Raw genomic sequence first — 17,826 nt, forward strand, 5'->3', positions numbered from 1 at the left:
TTCTCCTTGAATAAAATAACATAGAGGCGGAGATTTTCAAATACCGCAAACGAGTTATGTGATTGCCGACTTACACCATCGATATGACATGCTTGACATTTGAGGCGACACAGGCGGGCGTTTTCCTAAAAGCACTTGTGACTTGATACATTCAACGGTTGGGGTCGAAACGATGGCAATACTGCAACTCAAGTACATTATACGCGCCTGAATCCAAATATTTTCTCCTAAAAATATTTTTGGGCCATGAACTTGATGGTGGGCCACCCGTCGGCTTCGGGAAATACGATCCTATCGTCTATCCGATACTTCCTGAGATCGAGCTCCGAAAGTGTTTGGAAGCCGGTTTTCGCGGCCGCCTTCTGGGTGTGAGGACCGGTGAAGACGTTCGCGGAGACCGGGTTGTTGGTGAGCCGGCAGACTTCGGCACGCGCCCTTAAGAGTTCCGTCGCGATGCCCTGACTCTGGAAGTCCCTCGCCACCGAAAAGCCACCGGAGTTTATGTAATCGGCGCAGTTGAAAGTTTTGAGCACGTCCACATGTTTTTTCGCGTCGGCCATTGTTTGATCGAGTAGTCTCATTGGATCCGTCCGGAATTCCGTCTGGAAGGTTGAAAAATTGGAATGATAAAATAATTCTGTCGTGCTGCAGAAGAGAGCGATAAGGAAATTTGGGATACTACAATAGTGAACTATAATTTTGAACTAAGATGTACTGTAATAGAATAGTTCTACTAAAAAAAATTATTTGGTGTGCTAAGGCTCTCTTTCTAATGGATGTTCACACATGAAAAAAAAATTGAAAAAAAAGACTGCAATGGGGAACTTTATACAAAGCGACTTCATTCAAATGCATCATTCTTTTTACTTAGATAGCTCACTGAGAATTCCAAAATAACACGGAAAAAAATTAAATTGCTGATTCAACAATTCAATGGCTAAAAACAGTGAGTGCAATGTTTCAATGTAGATTTTACAACCAAAAAATGCTGCTTTAACCACCCCCGTGGTTAAAATAGTTTACAATGTGTTTAGAGTAGCATTTTTTTGTTGTAAAATCTACGTTGAAACATTGCACTCACTGTTTTTAGCAATTGAATTGTTGAATCAGCAATTTATTTTTTTCCATGAACACCACTTGTTTCTCAAAAATCTCTATGTACTTTATGGGTACAAATCACGTGTCACCGAGTTCAATGAATTGCGCTTCCCTGGAGCTCGAATATGGGGGATATGCTCGTTTTCCCCAAATTTCGACGGACAGAAGCAAAATTTCTGACGGTTGATAGGTTTCCCGTTTTTTACTGAAAGTAAAAATCAGAGCTGATTTTTGCTCTTTTGACGGATTGATTTTTATTGGGGCGGAAACAAGATTACGCAGGGGTGGACTGGCCTTCACAGGTTAGGGAGCGATCGCCTCCTAGCCCTGCCTGGGGTACCCTTCGGCAAAATTTGGGGGACTAATCTGCCATTTTTCTAAAATCCTCCAGAGCCTTTCTACGTCTTTTTGAAACACCTCCCCCACTCACCATCAGGAGCACAGCGTCCCCAAGCACCCGATCCTTTCTCCAGGGGGACCCGCCTATAGAAATATTTGAAATCCGTCCCTGGAGCTTCACATATTTACATTAAATAATGAAGTCCCGAGCGTACATACTTCTGACATACTCTCTTTGTACAGTACATTACACGCGATCACAGGTCCTTGGTTTCCAAAATCATCCTCAAGCAATGCTGCTACGGAGATTCCCTCTGAAAAATATTTTCTCCATAAACTCTTGAATTCGTCCACTGCCTCTTTATCTGACGAAGAACCTATGGAGATTTAAAAGAAAATAATGAATCATAGTTTCATAATCAAGCGGATTTTATAATGATTTACAATAATAACTAGGGGCCTGTGGCCGCTACGCGGCCGTCGACCACTGGGGAAAACTATACGTAAAAAAATAGTGGAATAACCATGTTCAAGTTATTTAAGAGATTAGTGTATTCAAAAGCCGATGAGTGCACACGATCTGATTGCAACGTTATGCACCACTTGTTATATTTTATGTTTGATCGCCGTTTTAAAAGCAACACACAGTTTTTCTGAAGAGTTTCAATGAGTTTTCCTGAATGATCTCAAATACAAGCATCGAAAATTTGACATGATATTTTCGTTCGTTCTGTTTTCTTTTTATGTAACCAAAGAAAGAAAAAAAATTAAACATCATCCAAGTTTCTGAAACGTTACAATAAGGATACATATTCTCCCTTCAATACATTTTATTGCCAAATTTGGCTGGCTGAGCTGTAGAGAACATAGTTATTGATTAAAAATCAGGTTACAAACCAAAATAAACAAGTTATTCGTGTGGTTTGAAAGATAACTTGTTTATTTTGGCTTGTAACGTGATTTTTTAATCAATGACTGTTTCCCTTTAATTGTCATAAAAACCGGAGCAGAGAGTCAAAAATGATGACACGTAATCCTAGTTTAACGGAGGTTTCAACGTCACGCAAGCCAGGAAAGGGAACGTGGTGGAGTCATCTTCGCAGTTTGACGCGCTTCCCATCCGGCTATAAGTTAACTCGTTAGGGCTGCCTGGAATGAAATAAAAAATCGACGCCTGCACGTGTGTGAAAAAAGGTTTCTCATCTCCTAATGCAACATTACACATCTCTACTCATGCTTTATTTTTGATCAATTTTGTCATGGGAACGGAGTTCCCCATGATATTACGATCGTTCCGATGCTATCGCTATGGGATTCCCTATACCTCTGCGACCTTGAGCGTTTCGCCCAGTCTCCGATTTTTGGTTGATTTTCCGATGTATCAAAAACCGTTGTATTTTTTAGCCAATCATGTCTCTACGTCAAGTTGTGTTGATTGCTAAAATTCGCTTTCAGCGAGTTTTTTCCCACTTTGAGATGTCGTGTCTGACCGGTAAATCTGCGCAGAACCACGAAGTTCCGTTTTTAGGCAAATTCTTTTTTTCGGGAGGTTCTGATTGGTTATTTTTCGCCATCAGTTTTCTGTTCGTTGGTGCAAAAGATCGCCTACCTCGGTGCTCTTGAGAAGCCGCCATTATCCCACCTCAAATTCGAAAAATAGAAGTAAAGAAATAATAACCATCGTACAAGGTGGAAAATTGTTCTGGAGGACTCGTTACGGATATATGAGCCAAAATCAGAACTCGATTGATGGATTTAATCCATGAATACAGAAATATTGCCTCAGCTTACTGCCGCGATAGCAAATGCATAGTGAGATGAACCTTGAGACACATGATAGCATAGGCAAACAATGTCTCACAGAGAGAGGCGCTTAGCTCATTTCTTTCATATCTCAGAGGCTACGAAGACGCGAATCGCTCAAGGACAACTCTTGTGATAAGTCCCGCCCATCGTCCGAGTCTTTTGAATGCTATTTTTTCTCAGTATGCCGCGGAACTGTGATAGCCTAGTTGACTGAGGCGCCCCATTTTTCTGATAAGGTGCGGGCAGTAGGTGATCGGGAGTTCGATACCCGGCGAAGGGAGTTAATTTTTAATGGTTGTATTGAATGTTTTAGACCAATCATCAAAAAATAATTAATACTAGATGATAAATGTACGAACATTTTCTCGTGAGTTAATATGTTAAACAAAAATACTGGAGTATACCTCCTTCCTTTATATAATCAGCCACATGTTTCCCCAAATTAATGACGTTATTTTCTTTTTTTCAATAAAGTTTATTTGCATTCAACGTTCGTAAGTTAAGCAAGATGTACCTATTGATACAAATAGAAAGACATGAAAATAGTATGTCTAACATTTCAGTTGTTTTTTTTTTTTTTTATTTTTTGTTTTTTTGTCTTTTCAATAAAACAAATTGCCTTGGACTAGAATCAGTGTATCTCTGAAGACAAAAGCTAAGTTTTTTGATAAAGAAATACTAATATATTCATCCGTTATATAATCAGGGAGATGTTGACCCAAATATTGATGTATATTTTCTCTGTTCGCCCAAATTAATGATGGTATTTTCTTTTTTCAAAAAATAAATAAAGCAATGACATGAAAGTAGTATAGTGCACATCGAACATTTCAGTTACATCTATTTGAATGAAAAAATGGCAACTTAGGAGGCACATAGGTCACTTATGATGCGTATTCGGGCATATGTGTAGAGTAAAAATATCGTACTTTACGCCGAAAAAGCGAAACTGAAAGTTAAATGCGTTAACTTCCGAAAACCATGTATAATCCAACGAAAATAAATAATTGGTAAATAACAGCTTTCTTGTATGCAAAGAAAAAAAAAATTAAAAATGTTAAAAAAGAGATGTTGACACAAAATTACATAGCCCCTTCAATTCTGAAGATACTGCAAACGAACTGTACCTTAAAATTTTCATATCCCAGAAGCTAAAGTTCCCATGACGAATATTGCTATCGCTAGCGATTGCAAAAACCAACTTGTTTCTTTTTTAAAAAAAAATCTACACACTGTTTTTCTAGAAGTTTCCGAGAAATTTCCGGAATGATTTAAAAAAATCAGAAAAAATTTCGACGCGATATTTACGTTCGTTCTTTTTTCTTTTTTATAGACCAAAATTACTGCGAATCAAGCTTCAGAATTGCTGCCATTAAGATACATATTCATCCTTTTAATTGGGGCAAAAACCGGGAAGGGACCGTCAAAAGAAATGACGGGTGGTCCTAGTTTTGCGGCGATGTTAGCGTCGCGCAAGCCAGGGAAGAGACCGCGGTCGAGTGTCGAGTCACTTTCACATTGTAATATGCATCTTCAATCCAACTAGCGGCAGTATGCCGACACCCGTAGTCGAATAGTTATCGCTAATTACTCTCGTATTGCGGTTGGTGCAATGCAAGAAGTATCCATGCAGTCTTGTAGGCACTAATACGCGTCTGACGCCGACCGCACTGTTTGGCGCAATGCTTGGAGTATCGCTGCAGTCTTGCAGGCGCTGATATGAGTTAGACGCCGCGCCGCGCCGGCGCCGACCGCACCGTGTTTGGCACGATTATTCGACTTCGCGTTAGGATAATCGCGGCGTCGCTAGATCGCACACAGAGGTGGGCCCAATTTGAATGAAATCGAGCGGATGTAGAAAAAGAAGAAGACGCGGAAAATTGTTTAAATCGAAAGGAAATTTTTGATGATCCTGTGACTAGGCCACCCGGCTGCGGGACCCAGACCACAAGAGAGAACGAAGTTCTGAAAGGAAAACAACAACTTAATCTTTTGGGACGACAGAAGCACGGCCGGAAAGAACACACTCTACATACACTATTGAAAAATGAAAAGGACTTAAATATGGTTGGGGAACAGGTCCCCAACCTTTCAAAAAAGAATACTCACATTGTGACGCACGGTCTTGACCCGGGCCAAAAAACTACTGACGCCCCAACGGCTCTGGGCACGCCATCTCTGATTGGTCGATCCATCATCATTCGGCTACTGCAACCAATCAGAGATGCCTCGCCCAGAACCACTGGGGAGGTGCCGCCCTCTGGCGAAACTACTTTTGATACATTACCTCGCTACAATCCTGCCACTAACACTCGGTCTGATATGCGGCTATAACAGCCTAAAATGCAAATCAAAGTGTCACAATTCAGGCCCTTGTAGCAACAAGTAATTAAGGAGCAGTCAATATTTATATCTTGTACTCTAAGATCATCTTATAGCCAATTTTGCGATTAAAAAAATCCTCCGGGAGTCACCTCAGCGGTAGAGAGTTTCCTGGTCAGCAGTAGAGAGATTTCCTGTAAAGTCACATTAGCGGTAGACTGTTTTCCGGTTAGCGATAGAGGGATTTCCGGTAAAGTCACATTGGCGGTAGACTGTTTTCCAGTTATGCCGCAATCAGACGCTGAATTTAGCACCTGAATGTGGAAGTCAACAGTCATCGCCCAACGGCTGAAATTTAGCAAATTCGAGTTATTTTCGTCCAGATGTGTATTAAATCTACTCGAATAGTTCAGACAAATTCAAAATTGGTCCGATGGTTGCTGAGAATCGTTGCTGAATTTTGCGCGTCACGCGCAAAATTCAGGCATCGGGCCGATGACTTCCACATTCAAGCCACATTCAGCTCCCACATTCAGCGTGTGATTGTGGTGTTAGCGGAGGAAAGATATCGATGGTGTGAGTCGGCAATCACATAACTCGGTTTGCGACGTTGTTGTGGACTTCCTGTCATACTTTAATTTTCGAACGGAAAACAACTCAACGGCAATTCCTTAAAACTGCCTGATTTTTCTTCTTTATGCGAAGAAAATTCTGCAAAAGCTTCAAGGAATGGTGTCAATTTGTTCTCCTTCAAAACAATAACGCTGAGGCGAAGATTTTCAGACACCGCAAAAGTGGTATGTGATTGCCGACTTACACCGTCGATCTATCGATTTTGGGCAGGCCTAGGTCCGTGCGGAACCAGGTCTGCCCGGCTATAGCTCATTTTTCCTCGGCTGATCTGGGATCGGTCGACCTCCTGTGGTGTAGTGGTTGTAGCTGGCCCTGTGACCAAGAGGTCCCGGGTTCCATTCCCGGCCAGATGATCTGAGTTTGATGGTCTTAGGCAATGGTCACCTGGGGCTGGGGTAATAAGCGTGGGATTAGCCGATAGGCTATTTGAAATTGGTTAAAAAATAATTTAAAAATAAAATAATAAAGAAATAAAAAAAAGTCTGCCCGGGCTGATTTCATAAGCCCGTGAAAAGCGGGCACATGTAGCTAGGCCTAAGAGGAACTAAGACCGGCCCATGCAGCCAATTTAGATTCGCCCGCTCGTCGGGATCGACTCGTAACACATCTACAATATTTAGTACTGGATCACTCAAAATATTATTTTTTTTATTTTTCATATATTTGTTTGACAAATCGATAAGTCTTGTTCTGACTGTGTAATGGAAGTTGTCGTACCGAGATGTGAGGTAATTGTCATGTGAGATTTCCTCGAAGCCATTAGTCTCTTCTCCATAAACTCTACACTTCCCTCGACCAAAGAATCATCTATGAGTTGGATCCGATATTTAATGGCTGGGCGTCCAGCTGTTTTCGCCAGGCACACTCGTTTGATCACTGAACTGACAGAATTCATATTTAATTCGCCGGGGCAGTACCTGTCGGATAGTGTAAAAAATAAATATTAAATGCGAAAAATTCAGAGACCCTGCCAAATGTGCGACTGAAGGATTTTGCAAGCAAGCAAAATAAATTGTGGGAATACATTTTTCAAAGTTTAATTGCTTGCTTGTTCAAGAGGCGTTTTTACAGTATGTTAGGAGCGTGTTATTATTTTTTAACAAATTTGACTTTAACGTGCAGTGTCTGATTAAAAAATAAAAGACTGGAAACCCTGAAAAACAAAGATCTTCTAACTCGCTCGCTATACATGCACCACTATAGAAAACATGCGAATTCAATTTTCTCATATCCGAATTTCGCGTAGAACGCGATTAGTACAACGAAAATGAGTCCTAACCAAAATAAATCTGTCTTTCAATGCATGAATCGAAGCTTCTTGCTCGTAGAAAAAACCAAAAATCTACTTGAACGAAACGTTACCGTGACAATCTCTGCGGTATACAAAAATAACAACCTATCGGCGCTTTGGCTCAGCTACTGTACGTTGTTTACACTTTGAACAAACAACACAGGGTGGGTAAGGAACTCTACTTGATTAAGAAGCCTGCCAAAATCGTCGTATAGTGCGTGATTTGATTCGAGTACGCTTTTGCTTTTCTTGCGAGCGGGAAATTCGAATTGTTCGTAACCGCAATCATCATCATTAATATAAACGTCGAAGGATTTCACTTTTAAGCGATTCCACCTTTTTCTATTTTACTCGAGGGATTGCCCGATTGTGCAATTAGTGTGAATATCTTATATGGGTTTAAACTGGAAAAAGTCGTGAAAAAGGAACTTATCTGGCAACGGTAAAGTCTGGGAGGGACGAGAGGGTCGAGAGGCTGCCAGGGAAAACCAATGATTTAGCGGGAAATCTCATTTAAAAAAAAAATAGGTCCCGTTTGAAGCTTTAATTGTATACTAGGGAAAACTATTTTAAAATTGTAAAATAATTGTAAATGGACACAGATGCTACCAAAAAAGAGAAAATGAAAGGGAAATGAAATGAAATGAGGACATAGATACTTATGCAATCAGAGAGAATAAAACAGACACATCAGAGAAATTTATATGTAATGAAAGTATGAAAACACGAGTGGGCTCATAGCGATTCGGAACTCGAACTCTATTATCGTTAAGCAGTTTTTTAGACCCCTGTTATGCGCCATCAATAATCTTCTTAAGAAGTAAATATGAACTTTCGCTACTTTAACGAGTCAAATCGCGGATGGAGATCCACAGTCGTCACTTTCTTCCACCCGATGGGACTGACGTCCACGATGCTGACGCGACGTCCCCCGATCACTCGCGTGCGAGTGATTAGAACGGCTACTTAATACAAACGTAATTATCTTGGTTTGGAGTTTATTTCAGTGATTTTCGTGCGCGCTTGCGCTCTACGCAAAATTTTTCGGCGGAAACATAAATCAGACGCTTACGTTAATCCGTACCTTGTTTAAGGGTCCATTATTTAATATTTTTCGAGCCGGTATTTTAGAGACTCAGTTTTTCTATCTATTTCTAAATATTAAATTTTGCAGTAAAACGTGTGCATATGAGGGGAAACATATACCTGTAAATAGTATAGCAACTCTTAACTACCGTATAACTGTATGTAGCTTGACAACTCAATACGACTGCTCCGTATTAGAGAGCAACAAGAGGAAAACTATAGCACTGACTGCATGCCTCATCAGCCTAGCCCGTAACATTTTACAGTATAGGCCATTGTTTCCATTCAATGTTCTTTCTTTAATTCTTTCACGACCTACATTCAGTTCGTCCTTCAGAGGCACTTTCATGCTTTGTGATTTTTCTTGTTTCATGTTAGAGGCGTCAAACATCAATGCCTAAACAAAGTTGAAAAATGCGTGCCTTCGATTTTTGTCATTATAAATTTTTGCTCGAGGTTTGTTTTTTGTTTTTTAAAATCAAATTGATCAACATTTGTTCTTGAAATTGCGGTGAATAGTCTTCATTTTTCCGATATTATTCATGGAATATAGAGCAGATGTATTCGTTAAATATCTTTTATGTAAAAATTGCAGAAATCACTTCGAACTAATTTTAAGGGGGGGTTCGGACCCCCAAATACGTCAATTCAAAGGTCATTCAATTTTCCAGTGAAATAGGCCAATTTCCCATAGATTTGCCTCCACATTATCTCAGTAAGGTCAAAATCAGTTCAACATTACGTTGGCAAGTCCCCAAATTTCGGTAAAAGTTAAAAAAAAAAACGAAATTTAAACGGTCAAATTTAATCACCTTAAATTTCGTTTTTTTTTAACTTTTACCGAAATTTGGGGACTTGCCAACGTAATGTTGAACTGATTTTGACCTTACTGAGATAATGTGGAGGCAAATCCAGGGGAAATAGGCTTATTTCGCGGGAAAATTGAATGACCTTTGAATTGACGTATTTGGGGGTCCGAGCCCCCCCTTAAAATTAAATCGAAGTGATTTCTGCAATTTTTACTTAAAAGCGGACACAATTTGGTACATTTTCCCGTTTTATTTTTTTCTTTACGATAATTTGAACCAGAGTTATGATTTTTTGAAAATAGGTCAAATTTGACCTTTGACCTATCATAACTCGGTCAAAAATTAAGATATTGATCTGCGGTTTGCGCCAAAATTATTAGTTTTTTATGCTCTTTCGAATGAGGTATCACAAGATTGCTATTTGAAAAAAAAAGTTGGGGGGCCCCCGTCCCTCCCTGAGAGGGGGACCAAAGTTTTGACCCCCCCCCCCCCCAAAGATGATCCCCTTTGAAATAGGAACATTCCCAAAGTTCCATTTCCCTAGCTCAATTCGTTCAAAAGTTAGAGGGGGCGTCGAGGACTTTTCGCTCACCCTGTATGGATGGATTTCAGCTAATGGGAGAAAATGGTTCTGAAAAAAAGTTAAAAAGTGATTTGGCCATATCAAGCTATAAACTACTTTTCTGTTATCTTAGAGCTCCGTACTATAGGATTTAATTACGTGCATCGCAATATCCCTACGATTATTTTTCTTTACCAAGCCTGACAGTGACATGTCAGTTTGGTGACGTCACCAAAATGACATTTTGCTGTTATTAATTTTTTCTGTCAATTTACAGCAACAAAATCAAACGAATTATTGAGGTTACGTCGAGAGGCCACCTGTAGATGTAAGAAAAAATATTTGCTCATATATTCCTTGCATATTCCACCAAAAGTTTTGATGGAAAACAGCGTCACCAAACTGACATTGAATAAGTGAGACACTCCAAAAACCGTGGAAAAAACTGAAATTATGCTGAAATTGGAAGAAATATGTGGACTTATCAAGTGCACGTCTGTTTGTTCTCCTTTTCCGCACTCAGTTATGCCTTAATCCGCACACAAGCGCAATCTCTTGAGTGGCCACAAACCAAAACGCATGGCGTCACCAAACTGACATAATATTGAGTTACACGCTTCAAGTCTCAAATTAAATTGAATAATATAGTTTTCTGGTGTTTCAATGCATATTATATCAAACAATATACATTCAAGACTTTAAAAAAATTAGACAAAGCTCGCAAAAGGTGTTGGTTTATTTATATAACGATTTGATACATTGGTTACCTCCTAGTTACACGTCGCACAAAACTGACATTTTCACTGTTTAGCACGTTGAAAAAAAGGTTTAGAGTTATTCAAATTTCCTGAGGAATTTTTTCGTGGTTGGTGTGACCTGCTTCTACGCAAAAAACCAAACATCGAGAGAAAATATTATAATTGAAAGTTTTGAGCGCAACCAGTTACACACGTCTTTCCCATATTTTCTCCCATTAGCTGAGATCCACCCATATATGACAGAAAATGAATGCCATATATATTCGTGATCTACGACTCGAGATCGGTGCTCTGTGCTCTTTACATGGTCCCAGGTCTATAGGTCCCACCATGAGTGAGAATGCAATAGTGTATTTTTCCTTCGGAAAATTCACTAAAAAAAGACGTGAACTCCAACACAGTGTGTTGTTAAAGCGCATCGATTTATGCAGAAAGTTTACTTAAATCTATTAATTACAGTGTGTAAAGTTCATTGAAATTTATTGGTTTGAATTCACATCAGTTATGAGGCACGGAAAAACCCATACAAAATAATGCAATGCCAAACAGTTCAAAGTGATTAGTATAGCTAGAGTACGTATGTAAAATAGTAAATGTGTGCGAGTGAAATCAACTTGGGGTAAAATCGTTTGCCCCTCGATACAATGTATCGAGTGCGATAAAGCACACAAAAACATAGTCTAAAATATGAATATAATAATAGAAATAGATTAAAACATAGGTAAACAAGGCTTAAATATTAAAACACCAAGCCAACGATTAAGTGATAACGTCTGGGGTCAGGTCGCCACTCAATTTTTCATTTATTTTTTTCGTTTTTGCAGTTGAAAATGAACCGATATGTGTAGATAATGGCTTGGTGAATTCTCTCATTTAAACGATGTACATTTTTATATTTTGTTACAGTTCGTTTGAGCCTTCTACTGGGCACATTTTCATGTTTCTTGCAATTACATACAGGTGGCAGTCTCTATATGAGCCTGCTGTAATCAGATTTTGGAAACGGGGCCAGGTTTTTTAAATGAGAGTAGACCAGGGAGCTATGAAAGGGGGGCAAAATTTGAAATTCCCACAAAATAAAAATGGCGAGAATTTCAAATTTAGCGGAAAATCGAACTAAGCGGGGTATGTTGAATCTTTGTCTATTAGCGTATAAGGTAAGTGAATCGAGGGTATGATTCCTTGCAAAATATCTTTGCGACCTATGCGACTATCCAAAAGCGACGAAACGCTCCGTTCCGTTCGTTCCGTTTCCTTCGATCTTGACGTGAAGTTTGAAATAAATGCCGATTAGTTTTATTCAATTCTTATTGGTCCAATCGCTCCCGGCCAGAGGGAGATTGGACAAATAAGAGTCGGGTATGAAAATCTTTTCATTTTTTTTGGTCGCTCTTTTGTCGAAGCGGGCCTAAGAGAGCGCGAGGCACCCTCTGGGGGTTGGGCCGCGAAGCGGCCAGGGGGCATACTCCCTAGTAGAAAACTAAACACGATGAGTCTGCGTTATTTTATTTCTCATTTTAAAAAACGAAAGACCGTGCCGGCCGATTTTAAATAAATTGACCATTTATGACCAACTGTGACAATCGAATGGTCGTGCGCTCCCATCAGACAGGCGCAGGCGGGTGGGGAATGCACCTCCTCCGGGGTGTTTTAAAACGCTCACGCTGAGTTGGATTAAAACAATGTTATACTCACTGAGGTGTTTCTCAGATGACTTTCATATCGACGGTGCAAGTCTGCAATCACATAACTCATTTGCGGTGTCTGAAAATCTCCGCAACTATATTATTTTTTTAAAGGAGAACAAATGGACATTATTCCTTAAAGTTTTTGCAGAATTTTACTCGCACATAGAAGAAAAATCACGGAAGTTTTAAAGAATTGCCTTTGAGTAGTTTTCCGTTTAAATAATAAAGTATGACAGGAAGTCTGCGACGTCGCAAACCGAGTTATGTGATTGCCGACTTTCACCGTCGATATACCTTTGGATAGCAAAAATCGAAATGATGCGATTTCCATGTTATTCAAGGTATTATTCATTTTTTTTTTTTTTTTTTTTTTAAACAAGTTAAGCAGGAGGATAAACATCGAAGTTGGCAACAAATCGCAAAGACGGTATACTACGTAAACGCACCAACATGCTCGGTTTAAATGGATGATAAGCGCACTTAAACATGTGCTATTAATTTTCTTGAAATCTCTCGGGGGAGGCGGAGAGCCACCCCCGTGTGGGTGTTCAGAGGTCCCCGTTCTCTAAACCTATCCACCAGCGCATCATAATGTTAGTTTACACTAGTAAAATGTTCTATTCAAATCACAAGGACTTTGCATTGAATATTTCCCGATAAAATCGCTTCGAAAAAATTTCAAAGTGGCTAAAAAAATGAAAACGCGCCCGGTCCTTTTACAATAAAGAATAATTTTTTAAATGTCCGAAATTCTTTCGGAGGAAATGCTCATAATCATTGGCATATTGATCTTGGTGGATCCCGATATTTATTTTTTCAGCCGTTGAATGGGAATAATGAGAGACTGGCTTTATATATTCTACGTCACATCGCGTCTCAATAATGTATATCTCAAGTTCACTCCTACAAAATATGATCCATCACCAAAAATTGAAAAAATCCGAGACGTGAGGCATGCACCGACCGGGCGGCCTCTGGTATTAGATGAGATTATCTTTGATTCAATTAGTGATTTTTCTCAGTGTAGCAGCCATAACAAAAGTAGCAATAATCGCGATAAGTTGCGATTCGAACGATGAATTCGTCGCAATTTTATCGACGTCAATTTATTGCAATACTATCCGATAAAAAACTCCGATTTCATCGCATACACTTTGCAATAGACGGCGATTTATCGCTGTATTACCGAACGAAAATCTCGATGAATTGAAATAAAGTATTGATTCTGTCAAACGTGCTTTTACAGAGATAAAATTGCGGCAAGGTAGAGGATAATCGCTCAGATGTTGATGATCCTAGCGAGTGCATCGCCCAAATCGTGAAAAATATCGCAATTAAGTTTGAAATACAGGAATTTTCCGTTTAAAAATGCTACTTGGGGAGAAAGAAAGGTTAAAATCGCTCAACAATCGATTAAATCAAAAAGCGCCCCGCGAGCACAGTGACAGCCTTGCCGGAGATGTGGACCCGGTCACTCACGAACCGACACCTAAGTCGACCTCCGCGGGGTGATAGCTGGCGGGCAATGAGCTCCTCTTTCCCTAAGCGCCGGGCCCAGAACGGAGTGAGGCTGCAGTGGGCAGAGCCGCACACGGCATCCTCGTTGAGACCGACAGCGGGCGCGAAATAGCGCGATACGAAGTCGACCTCTTCTCCGGCAGCGGTAACTATCACCCCTTGGTAAGGGAGGCCGGCCACGGCGTGCAGGTCCGGTGCGACCTCCCTCACCGACCTTTCCGAAACCAGGCGCACTAGGAGCTTGCAGTCTCCATCCTCTAGCACCTCTAGTGGCGGTGCCCCTAAGATCCGCTCCAGGTCTGGCACGACGACCGCTTTGGGGACCAGCGCCGGGAAGTCCAGAGTGAGGCGATCCGCCCCGCGACTCACTCGCAACGGTCCGGAGTGGCTGACGAACTCCAACTGATCGCCTTCGATCCCGTAGACAGTGAAGAGCACGTGGGCGGCAGCGAGGGTCCCATGACCGCAGATCTTCACCTCTTCACGAGGCACAAACCAGCGGATCCGCCAGGCGGTCCCTTCCCGCGCCACGAAGACGGTTACTGCTGGGTTGTACTCCTGGGCGATCTTCTGGAGGAGGTCGTCGGACGGCCAGATCTCTAGTCGATACACGGCGGCAGGGTTGCCGGTGAAGGGCCCGTCTGCAAAGGCGTCCACTTGGTGAAATTCTAGTAGCATTCTTGTTGTGATAGTTAGGAAACAGGGGTAAGGATGCGGGTAATGACCCTATAGGCCAGTCACGCAGAAGAGGAATTGTCTGCAACAAACTGATCATTTGCCAAGATTGATAGAGCTGAAGCAAAAAGATACGGGTTTATAGACTCCAGCGGTTATTCCACTGCAAGTGATGAAAAAGGTGAGATATAGCTTAGATTACTACTGTTCTCCGTCTTGATGGTGCTTGATGAGTGACTTGTTTAGCATTCTATTAGCCTTGGGACAGTAGGGGCACCAAGGGCTGTTCAGAAATACATTTCTTCTTTGCTTGAGATCGTAAGTCGATTGCGACATTTCAAAACTGGATCGGTCATCCTCAAAGAGATTCATGCGCCAGAAATGTGGGGGGAAAAAAATCAACGCAAAAGTATTGAAAAGCGCGCCCATATTGGGGTTAAGCTGGGGCTGGGGGTAAATTGGACGTATTTCTACCAAACAGACCTATGTGGAGGTGAGAAATATGGGGTTTGCTCGTCAGTTCTCTGGCCGTGGCGAGTGAGTGAGAATAATAAAGCGCCAGTGACGTCAACGGAAATGGATGCCGTCGATGCTGCTCCTCGTGCTCCTCGTAGTGCGCTTTAACTCATGAGCCCTGTCCACAACGCTCTCGTCCTATCCTCGCGGCTCATTAATCCCGCATTCAATTGGCACATAGGTCTGTTTGATAGAATGAAAATCCCGCTTTTCCAATTCTTCAAAAGGAATCACGCCCACTTTTACATTGCTTCTTATGCAGCTTCGACGAGCACACCCCATATTTCTCACCTCCACATAGGTCTGTTAGGTAGAAATACGTCCAATTGGTTTTAAAAATGAACAGAAACAGAGGGCACAGCTCGATTACTTTACATGCTTCATTTTCATACCAAATGCAAATTTTTCAATAAATCAGCCTTTGGAATTTGTAAATCTAACCCCGTTGCATGCGGCGTACTGTTTTCTAATGAGAACAATTTAAGAGATACGAGGGAGTAAACACGTTTTGGACAAGTTCTTAAAATCCAGCGGCGCCTAGGCTAAAATTTTGAACCTATTTTATGTCTCATGGACACCACGACCTCAAACCGTAGGTAGAGTGATTATACTTACCAGAAGCTCCAACTGAGCCAGGGTCGTGACAACGCGTGAGATTATGTAAAAACAGTTCAAGTTTGATACCGGCTTCGAGACACGAATAGAAGAGAGAGAATCACAGCGCAGGAGGGCATTAGATGGCTAAAATTTCTGGACTGCATTTCATTTTAAAATTTCCACGCATACTTCTACTACCCGAAAGATCAGTATTAAGGAAGGAAAATTTTAATAAATGAGGATGTAATGAGTAAGAAAAATCAAAGAACAATCTATCCCACTGCATTGCTTATCTTTCTTCTGAAAAATACAATAAGCAAGGTCATGTTTTAAGACATTACGATTGAGACGAAATGTTTTGAAGTTTAATTGGTCGTGACAATAATTGTTCTATTATTGGCTTACCTCCTGATGACCAATTGTCTCAGAAGGCCATGCAGCTAGAAAATATTAATCCACCTAATGTAATGAAAATTCACGATTAAAACTAGGGGAGCGAGAGTGTAAAAAGAGGTACCTATTGAGATTGAAATTTTACGCGAAATTGTTCGGCCGTGGTTTAACTTTCCATTATTTTTCCAATATCAATTGTCATTCCCTTCGTCGATAACTAGTAGAGAATACAGACGTTTTATTAATATTTTTGCGGAAGCTTCGTATTTCTGTTCCTTAGTAGCAGAGCTTCTTAAAAATTGGATTATGAAATAAATATATAATTCGAAAGTTCCACACTAGTAACTTAAGTAAAACATTGAAAACCAAATATTCGTAAATTTCAAGCACACTGACACAACTGCTATGACCAAATCTAATAATTCAATCGCCTAACGATTTCCCACGAGCAGTTGCGGGACTTGATATACGTGACTGTCAAGGCTCGGAATAATCGCAATGGAGAATTTGTATGCTCATTTTTTATTGCCTCATCAAGTGCGTATTTTTTTTTTATAATTTTTCTCTGATATGGGAAATAGTATAAAAATAGATTTAAAAATGAGAAAATGCACCGCCTAGTGACGTCATCCGGCGGCATTTCCCATTTAAACATATGTATTTTAACAGATCAGATCATTTTGTCATATCTTCTCCAATAACTGTTCAATGGACCACTAGATAAGGTACGAATTTCAGCATTCTGATACATGTTTCTTAACCAAAATTTTGCGTAAAACACGATGCACACAACGAAAATTACCGAAATTAACTCCTTACGAAGATATTTAATGATTCTTGATGCGTGAATTCAAACCACCCGCTCATGAAAACTCAATGCTCTACGTGATTCACATCGCGCGCTAAACGTTATCATGACAGTCTCTACGATATAAAAATCTGGCAACCTCAATCTTGACGCTTTGACTCAGTTATAGCAAATTGCTAATAGTTTGAACAACACACGGTGGGAAATGAACATTGCTCGATTGAGAAGCTTCCTGAAACCGTTGTAGTGCGCGATTTGACTCACGTAGAACTTTGAGTTTCTTGTGAGCGGGCAATTCAAATTCCTCGTAACCAATGTGAAATAAAAACGTTAATATCTTCGTTAGGAACTGGTTTCAGTAATTTTCGTTGTGTGAATCGTTTTCTACGTGAAATTCTGGTTAAGAAACATGTATCAGATCGCTTAAATTCGTACCTTGTCTAGTGGTCCATTCATGATTTCCTCGTGTTCAATGGGCCTGTTGCAAACTTTTGTTAGAGCAAAAATAAGAGTTGTTCCATGTCGATAATGTCTCAAAAATCACGATGAGTGCATATGCAAACTCTGAAATGCACTCCTAACTTCATAATCTGCGTAAGAAATTTGCGTTTTTTAAGCTTCCCGCTTCAAAGAGAATACTACGGCACAGGTGAACATTTCGTTAGAGGAGTCATTCTATCTAATCCCTGCTCAACATGGCCGACGCTTCCGCGCGAAGGTTGAGGAGAGCAGGAGGTCAATCAAGGCGGATATCTATCAACGCGAGAAAAATGTGAATGTAAACACGCCGATTGTTATCAGGTGGTTAAAATCATCGTCCCGTCACATAATTTTTGGCAGATTGGCGTCGCCTATGTGGAGTATTGCGTAGTATCCTTGACATGGGCGTAGCTAGGGGGGTCCTGGGGGGGGGGGGGGGGGGGGGGC

At 40.6% G+C, this 17,826-nt stretch overlaps 2 protein-coding genes across 5 annotated transcripts in view; one reads left to right on the forward strand and one right to left on the reverse strand.

Annotated features, from left to right (window-relative positions):
* Window positions 1–17,826, forward strand: part of LOC109038650 (uncharacterized) — a 42,240-nt gene that overhangs the window by 3,972 nt on the left and 20,442 nt on the right. The gene's annotated exons all lie outside the window — the stretch shown is intronic.
* Window positions 80–17,796, reverse strand: LOC109038654 (uncharacterized isomerase PA3578). 2 transcript variants are annotated; one of them, XM_072301360.1, is made up of 4 exons: window positions 15,717–17,796; window positions 6,916–7,115; window positions 1,657–1,814; window positions 80–602 (listed from the first exon to the last, which is right to left on the reverse strand). In XM_072301360.1, exons 2-4 carry the CDS (start codon window positions 7,091–7,093, stop codon window positions 228–230), a joined length of 711 nt encoding a protein of 236 aa, XP_072157461.1. In that variant the 5' UTR covers window positions 7,094–7,115; window positions 15,717–17,796; the 3' UTR covers window positions 80–227. The 2 variants fall into 2 exon arrangements, with proteins under 2 accessions (XP_072157461.1, XP_018909330.2); XM_019053785.2 differs by lacking the exons at window positions 80–602; window positions 1,657–1,814; window positions 6,916–7,115 and adding an exon at window positions 12,737–14,677 and having other exon boundaries at window positions 15,717–16,358.

Source organism: Bemisia tabaci, chromosome 6 (genome assembly GCF_918797505.1).
Source record: "Bemisia tabaci chromosome 6, PGI_BMITA_v3".
Taxonomy (NCBI): Eukaryota; Metazoa; Arthropoda; class Insecta; order Hemiptera; family Aleyrodidae; genus Bemisia; species Bemisia tabaci.